This window comes from Piliocolobus tephrosceles, chromosome 18, assembly GCF_002776525.5.
Source record: "Piliocolobus tephrosceles isolate RC106 chromosome 18, ASM277652v3, whole genome shotgun sequence".
NCBI lineage: Eukaryota > Metazoa > Chordata > Mammalia > Primates > Cercopithecidae > Piliocolobus > Piliocolobus tephrosceles.
Genome location: NC_045451.1, coordinates 1,072,859 through 1,080,438, shown reverse-complemented (window position 1 = coordinate 1,080,438; position 7,580 = coordinate 1,072,859). Strand labels below are relative to the sequence as shown.

General features: G+C 50.0%; 1 protein-coding gene across 4 annotated transcripts in view; it reads left to right on the top strand.

Annotated features, from left to right (window-relative positions):
- The first annotated feature begins 5,487 nt into the window (after positions 1 to 5,487).
- Positions 5,488 to 7,580, top strand: part of ATP9B (ATPase phospholipid transporting 9B (putative)) — a 268,072-nt gene continuing 265,979 nt past the window's right edge. For all 4 annotated transcript variants that reach the window (XM_026455182.1, XM_026455181.1, XM_026455180.1 and 1 more), the window contains exon 1: positions 5,488 to 5,643. In XM_026455182.1, the coding sequence (XP_026310967.1) occupies positions 5,525 to 5,643 (119 nt within the window). In that variant the 5' untranslated portion in view covers positions 5,488 to 5,524. The remainder of the gene's footprint in view (positions 5,644 to 7,580) is intronic.

The following is a 7,580-nucleotide window of genomic DNA, read 5'->3' as shown; positions in this document are numbered from 1 at the left end:
TAGCTGCTAAGCCTGTTCTGTTTTCCGACCTCCTAAGAGAGTCCCTCTAGGCTTTGCCTTCCCGGCTTCCGTGCTGACCACAAATTCATGTGTTCCTGGCATTTGCCTCATCTGTTAACTCCAGCTACAGGAGAGACTTGGCACTCTTGGAGCAAAAACATCCAGAAGTAGCCCAAATCCATTGGAAGGTTTTCCAGGAGAATGGGAGGTGCTGGTGTCACAGAGCACCCAAACTTCCAAGAAGAAGATGAAGACTTGGGGAGTCCCTGGAGGCGATGGGTGTGCACCACAGTGGGGCTCTCTGCTGCGGTGAGGCTCCCGCCTGTATCTAACAGCGGGGGGTCATCGGCAGGTGAGTTGCTGCGCTGGTGAAGAGAACGCTGGAAGAAGTGGGAATTGTGCCATGCTGAGGGGCGCCATCTTTGTAAGAGGTCAGGACCAAAGTGGGTCAGAACTCTGTTCCTACAGTGTACATTGCATCTCTTTCTGGTGGGACTTGCTGTCTTAGTTTTTGTTTGTGGTTTGGTTTTGTTTTTCGGCCTAGAAGTTGGTGAGTGATGCTATTTGACTCCAGCAGGAAGTTCCAGGTGCTGTCACCACAGTGGGCACCCAGCGGCCCCAGGCTGGGCTGACTGCAAGAGTCACTGCTACCGCTGCTGTTTGTGGCACCCTGCCATGTGACCGTGATCTTCTGTGTCACATGACACAGGTTTTTTGTCTTTTCTCACATTTCATGCCTGTTTTTCACTGACAGTAGATGGTTGGTTTTCAGAGATGAATTTGTCAGGTAACAAATTTTCTGACGATTTTGAGATTAAGTTCATAACATTGCTGAAAGTAATGTTTGAAATCACTTTCTGCCCTTCCAGTTGACGTAGAAAGCAAATCACCACCCGTGGCCCTTCTCTGCTGCCGGCTCCCCCACCACAGGCTGCAGAGCAGGCCAGAGGTATATCTGTGCCCAGGTGTGCACAATCAAGCATACACTTCAAGGTGTTCCTTGAAACAGTCAGGAGAAGTCCTTTACGCCTCCCGGGTTTTCTTGACTGTTTCAAGGTACACCTTAGAGGGGGATGTACTGCCCAAGTTGGCCAAGATGCAATGGCCAGCCTTGACGGTTTCGGCTGTGGGTTTTTGAACTGCGCCACACTAAATCCCAGCCGGCGCTGAAAGACACTCAAGCATCCCCACAGACTTTCATCAGGCCCCCCAGGGCAGCCCCCAGCCCTTCCATATCCATTGGTCAGCCGTGGTCTGCAAGTCCTCCGGAGGGCAGGCAGCAGTCACGGCTGCAGTTGTGCCCCTTGGGACATCACGCTGGCCTTGGGCAGAGCCTCCGGGAGAAAGGGCGCAGTCTTCAGTTGCGTTGCATTTCCTCAGAGCCCAGGGCAAGGCCGCTCCAGACACAGCTCTGCTCAGCACGGCTCCCGAGTCTGACGCTGGCCCTAGAAAGGAAGACATGTCAGCCACGAGGACCTGGCTCTGTCTGTCCAGCTCCAGATAGTTTCATTGCCAGGAGCAAAAGCCCTTACTTGAGATTTTGGCCAATGGTCCCTCTGCCCTCTTCAGAGCTTAGACGTGGGTTGGATGAGGGTGGGCTGTGGGCATGTCACAGATCCACCGGGCCAGACTCTGAGCAGCCGCTCTGAGAACCAAGCCCTCCTTTCTGGGCTAAGCTCATGATGATGATTTCATTAGCTTCTTGTCCTAGGAGCCCCTCAGGTCTATGTTTTTGTAACAGCTTTTTTGAAATGTCACTCAAATGCCATACCGTTCACACATTTAATGTGTACAATTCAGTAGAGTTAAGATTACTATTAATTTTTTGAGACAGAGTCTGTCTCTGTTGCCAAGGCTGGAGTGCAGTGGCATGATCAGAGCTCACTGCAGCGCCAACCTCCCAGGCTCAAGTGATCCTCCTGCCTCAGCCTCCCAAGTAGCCAGGACTACAGGCACGTGTCACCACATCCAGCTAATTTACTTTTGTTTTTTGTAGAGACAGGGTCTTGCTATGTTGTCCAGGCTGGCCTCAAACTCCTGGCTTCAAGTGAGCCTTCCGCCTCAGCCTCCAAAAGTGCTGGGATTCGAGGCATGAGCTACCATGCTGGGCCACAGTTCCGCAGTATAGCACATTTTAGTATTTTCATCACCACACCTAACTTGAGAACATTGCATCACCCCAAAAGGAAACCCATGCCCTTAAGCTGTCACCCTCACACATTCCCGGCCCCACACAGTCATTGATCTGCCTCTCTCTCTGTCTGTGGACTTTCCTATTCCGGATCACATAAGACCTGGCCTTCTGTGACTGTCTCCCTTCAGTAAGCGTGTTCTCAAGGCTCATCCACAATGCAGCCCGTGTCAGCACGTCATGTTACCATGTAGTATTTCATTTTATCACAATTAGTTTATTCTTTCATGAGTTAAGCAGGAATCTGGGTTATGTCCACCTCTTAACTATCATGAATAGTGTGGCTATGAACATTTGTACACAAGCCTTTGGCAAGTTTTCATTTCTTGGAAGTTACATGGAATGCATGGAGCTGCTGGGTGAGATGGCTGCTCCCTGCTTCATCTCTTGAGGAATTGCTGCCTGGTTTTCCACAGCAGCTGCACCATTTCCCTCTGTTCTCTTGTAAACCAGCTTCTTGTGGTCTCTTCTATCAGTATTGTAGAAATGTCCAGGCATGTCGAAGTCCCACTAGAGCTGAAACCGCAGATGTTGCTTTAATTATACTCACACAAGCTGGGCGTGGGGACTGGCACTATGCCAGCTACTCAGGAGGCTCAGGCAGAAGGACCACTTGAGCCCAGGAGGTAGAGGCCGCAGTGAGCCGTGATTGTACCACTGCACTCCAGCCTGGGCAACAGAGCAAGACCCTGTCTCAAAAAATAATAAATAAATAAATAAAACAGAACACCTAAGTGAGAGAATTAAAGAGTCTGCCTTAAAAAAAATTTATACTAGGCCGGGCATGGTGGCTCATGCCTGTAATCCCAGCACTTTGGGAGGCCGAGGCAGGCGGATCACAAGGTCAGGAGATCGAGACCATCATGGCTAACACGGTGAAATGCTGTCTCTACTAAAAATATAAAAAATTAGCCAGGCGTGGTGGCGGGCGCCTGTAGTCCCAGGAGAATGGCGTGAACCCAGGAGGTGGAGCTTGCAATGAGTTGAGATCGCGCCACTGCACTACAGCCTGGGCGACAGAGCAAGACTCCATCTCAAAAAAAAAAAAAAAAAAAAAAACATTTATATTAGGGGCCAGGCGTGGTTGCTTAGCCTGTAATCCCAGAACTTTGGGGGGCCGAGGCGGGCAGATCACAAGGTCAGGAGTTCAAGACCAGCCTGGCCAACCTGGTGAAACCCCGTCTCTACTAAAAATACAAAAATTAGCCAGGCGTGGTGGCACATGCCTGTAATCCCAGCTACTCAGGAAGCTGAGGCAGAAGAATCACTTGAACCCAGGAGGTGGAGGTGGCAGTGAGCTGAAATTGTGCCACTGCACTCCAGCCTGGGCAACAGAGTGAGACTCTATCTAATATATATATGTGTGTGTGTGTGTGTGTGTGTGTGTGTGTGTATACTTACACTTACATGGTATTTTTATACTCACTGTCAGGTGTTGAGGCTGAGGAGATGCTGTTGTGACTGTCAGGTGTTGAGTGGGGTTGAGGAGATGGTGTTACAGTGCCAGTGCTGTGAGAATGAGATGGTGTTATCAACATCAGTTGTTGAATGTAGGTGAGAGATGGTGTGAACAGTGTCAGCGGCTGAGGGTGGGGTAGAGAAATAATGGGTGAAGTCCCTTGTCAATTGGGAGGCTATTGGTGTCTTTTGAAAATAGTTAGTGTCTGTGGAGTGGCGTGTATTCAAGCTACATGAAAAGCAGCTGAGAAGCAAACTGGCAATCAGAAAGTGGCAGCAACAAATTAAGAATATTCGTATTCACAGGCGGGGTGCGGTGGCTCACGCCTGTAATCCCAGCACTTTGGGAGGCCGAGATGGGCGGATCACGAGGTCAGGAGATCGAGACCATCCTGGCTAACCTGGTGAAACCCCGTCTCTACTAAAAAAGACAAAAAATTAGCCGGGCGAGGTGGCGGGCGCCTGTAGTCCCAGCTACTCCGGAGGCTGAGGCAGGAGAATGGCGTCAACCCGGGAGGCGGAGCTTGCAGTGAGTCGGGATCGCGCCACTGCACTCCAGTCTGGGTGACAGAGCGAGACTCTGTCTCAAAAAAAAATTAATATTCATAATGACCATTTTTTTATAATGAAAAAGTAATACATGCAGATGGGGGAGGATCACCTGAACCTTGAGAGGTGGAAGCTGTAGTGAGCTGTGATCAAAATACTGCACTCCAGCCTGGGTGACGGAGACCCCATCTCCAAAAAAACAGAAAAGCATTTATAAGTTCATGTTGAACAGTGTTTCAAACACATAGACAAAATGTGTATGTCACGAAAATGGAATATCAGAAAAACACTGGTTAAAAAAACACAAAGTGAATAAACCAGAAACAGGCGAGGTGAGCGGTGCTTCAGCTTGCCGGCTTCCAGGGGCAGTGGGTGATGGAGGTGGAAGGGGGCTGTCCTCGGGACAGGAAATGAAACAAACCCAACCAAAGGTGTATATTCGTTTATTCAATATCGTTTTTCTTTCTTGTGTAGATTGAGGGTGTAAACCTCGTTTCTGACAGTCGCCTACAGGACTTGTCAGCAGGCCGTGGGCCTAGAGGTAGGGGATGTGGACTCAAGCTAAAGACCAAGAGGAAAGGAGGAAAGCGGCAGTGAGGAAGCAGGACAAGAACATCTCGGAAATTCAGCCTAGCGCGGTGGGCGCGCCGCTTTGGGGACCAAGGCCACGGAGCACGACCCTGCCTGTGAACGCACAGACACCAGCGGTTCCAAGGGCGCGGGCATGAAGCGCGCACCGAAGGCAGGCTGGAGAAGCGCGGGACCGCAGCAAGAAGCGTACTACTCCCGGCAGCACAGGCTCGTGACCAATCAGGAGGCCGCGCGCGCCCACGCATGTGCCCGGCAGAACTTCCAGGAGACGGCTGCGAGGTCCTTCCACCCGCGGCACCGCGAACCATGACCCACGTGCGATGCCTCCGGCGCTACCAGAAGACCAGCCCGCGGCGTACGCAAGCCCCGCCCCGGTCGGTGACGTCATGGGGCCCGTCACGCGGCGGGGGCGGGGCCTCAGAACGCGACGCCCCTCGCCCCAGTCTTAGCCGCTCGTGACGTCATCGCCCGGATTCCACCGCCTCCCGCGCCGCGCTTTTGCCACCTGGGGCACGTCATCGTGCGCCGACGCCCAAAGGAGGGCGGGCCTAGCGACGCCACGCCTCCCGCGTCGCCTCGCCGCCGCTCTTGACGTCATCGGACCTCGCCGCTTGGCGGAGGCGGGGAAGGCCCGCGGGCGGTGCCTCAGCCGTGGTTGGCGCTGAGGGGAGAGGGCGGGGAAAAGGTGGCGAATTGAGGGGAAAGCGGGAGGGGCGGGAAAGGGGCGGCCGGAACATGGCGGACCAAATCCCGCTGTACCCGGTGCGTAGCGCCGCGGCGGCCGCAGCCAACCGCAAACGCGCGGCCTACTACAGCGCCTCAGGGCCCGGGCCGGGAGCCGACCGGCACAGCAGGTAACCGAGGCGGGACCGGCGCCCGTCCCCCGCAGACGCGCCCCGGGGGCCCCAGTCCAGCGCAGGAACCCGGAGCCGGGCGGGTCTGAGGTCCTACCGGCGCGCCCCATCTGTGCGCCGGGAGTCGGGAGTCTTGGGCGTTCTGGGCGCGCCGCAGCTGTGGCGTCCGCTGTGGTGAGGGCCGCGGGCAACTGCCGGAGCGAGCGTCTGCATCCCGGGACGCCTGGGCCGAGCGCAGGAGCCAGAACAGGAGCGGAGAACCGCGGTCCGGTGTTGAGGGGTGGCTGCTCTCCTAAAGTAAACGGGGATCAAAAGTCCTGATTTCTGGGATAATTCAGAGTCTCCGAAACTTTTTTGTATAGTCGTATGAATTGTGAAGGTGACACATGCAACTTTTAATTATATTGTTAAAAACACACTGCTTATTGAAATGACTTCTGTTCGACATTTCGGTATCTTTGCTAGGCGCACTTTCTACTTAAACACATATATACAAAGTGCTTTTTGTCGACACGTAATTTTGCCTTTAGGAAAGGGAAATGGAGTATTGAGAACGGTTGACTTGTTTAGTGGGGCCACAGGTTAGCGGTAGAATTAGTGTACAGACCTTTCATACCGGAGATTAGATTTAACTCATATTTAACTTATTTCTCATTCAAAGAAAAGAAGAAAAATTTAAAAAATAAGTATTGCTTCTTACAGTTTTTGAAGTTTTATTCCAGAGGAATTGTAGAAAACATAATTTCACACAATATGTAGTTGCTTCAGAATTTCAGTTTTTGAACAAGTTTTGGTTTCGGCCATTTGAGAGACTGTAACATACAGCTCAGAGTACGTATCGGAATGTTATAACGCTGATTTGTGTGTTGATTTACCCACTAGCTGTTTGCTCTTGGGTAACTTAAACTCAAAGCCATGGTTTCCTCATCTGTATGGTGCTGGATAATATTTTTTCTTACGGGATTATTGGAGATTACAGTAGAACATGTGTAAGGTGCCCTTTTTTCAGTGCTTGGTTGAAAGTGGGTTCTCTGGAACTACCATTTCTCCTTTCCTCCTTGGTGTTACCTATAGCAGTAATTATGTTAATTATTTTAGGAGTTCATTATTTGAAAGTGTGCCACCTGTTTCAAAATAGGTTTCCGTCACAGATTGAATCCGTTTTTGCCTCATGTACTTTGAAGCACTGTCATGTGGTGCACACGCATTCAAGATTTTTTGTCTTCTCGGTGGATTGTTCCTTTCATCGTTAATGTTCCTCTGTGTCTGGTAATTTTCTTTGCTCTGAATTCTTCTTTGTTAGATATTGATGTCGCCATTTATGCTTTTTTTGGATTAATGTTTGCATGGTATTAGCTTTCAACTTACCTATGTTGAATTTGGAGTTTCTTGTTGGATCTTATGATCCTATTTTTTATTGACTATGCCATTCTCTTTTGATTGGCATATTTACACCATTTACAGTTACAGTAATATTGATATGTTAGAATATAAGTGTGCTGTTTATTATCTGTGTTCTGTTTCTTCTGATTCTCATTGCTGTTTCTTTTTTTTCTTTTTTTTTTTTTTGCCACTTTTTGGGTTACTTGGACACTTTTGGTATCCGTATAGTGTGTTTGAGATTAGGTGTTTGTATAGTTTTCACAGTGCTTGATCTGGGTATTACAGTGTACATATGTGACTTATCACCATGGTGTGTTGCTGTATTTCACCACTTCCGGTCAAGTGTGGAAACCCTTCTTTCAGTTAGGTTCTCACTTTAAATATCATGTCCTGGGTATCAGATGGTGTTACAGATGGTTGACACAGTTTTTGTGTCAGTCATCAAATATGGTTTGTAAAACTTATGATGATAAGGATAGTGTATTGCACATACCACGTGCCCGTATTTCCCCTTTTTCTATTGTTCTTCCTTTTTTTTTGAGACAGAATCTTGC